The 352-nt window shown below is 55.7% G+C and overlaps 1 protein-coding gene across 1 annotated transcript; it reads right to left on the reverse strand.

The window, feature by feature from the left end:
• Positions 1 to 6: 6 nt before the first annotated feature.
• LOC114578745 (chaperone protein dnaJ 20, chloroplastic-like) lies at positions 7 to 347 on the reverse strand (the record flags this gene model as incomplete). Its single annotated transcript, XM_028692179.1, has 1 exon — positions 7 to 347. A coding segment is annotated over one exon (336 nt), but the record flags the coding sequence as incomplete, so codon positions are not given.
• Positions 348 to 352: the final 5 nt, after the last annotated feature.

Consider the following 352-nt stretch of genomic DNA (forward strand, 5'->3'; position numbering starts at 1 on the left):
ACCCAAAAAAACTAGATCCATATTCCAACGATAGGCACATGAACATGTGAAGAGAAGAGAACTTCATGAGAAAGCAAGCCCACCTCACCGAATCGCCTCCGGGCGGAGAGCGCGTAGTGGAGGCCGCGGGCGAGGTAGCGATCATACAGGGCACGACACTCAGGATCCGAGAGTGTCTCGTAGGCTTCTTGTACCAGAATGAAGCGCTGAGTGTACTCCTCCGTGCGATCCGGCGGGGAGACGTCGGGATGGTACTTCCTCGCCAGCTGCTTGTAAGCGCGTTTGATATCATCGTGGCTGCCGCTCACCGGAATCCCTAATAACTCGTAGAAGCTCTCCGTCGTCGCCGACA

Source organism: Dendrobium catenatum, unplaced genomic scaffold (assembly GCF_001605985.2).
Source record: "Dendrobium catenatum unplaced genomic scaffold, ASM160598v2 original_scaffold_139311, whole genome shotgun sequence".
NCBI classification, from domain to species: domain Eukaryota; kingdom Viridiplantae; phylum Streptophyta; class Magnoliopsida; order Asparagales; family Orchidaceae; genus Dendrobium; species Dendrobium catenatum.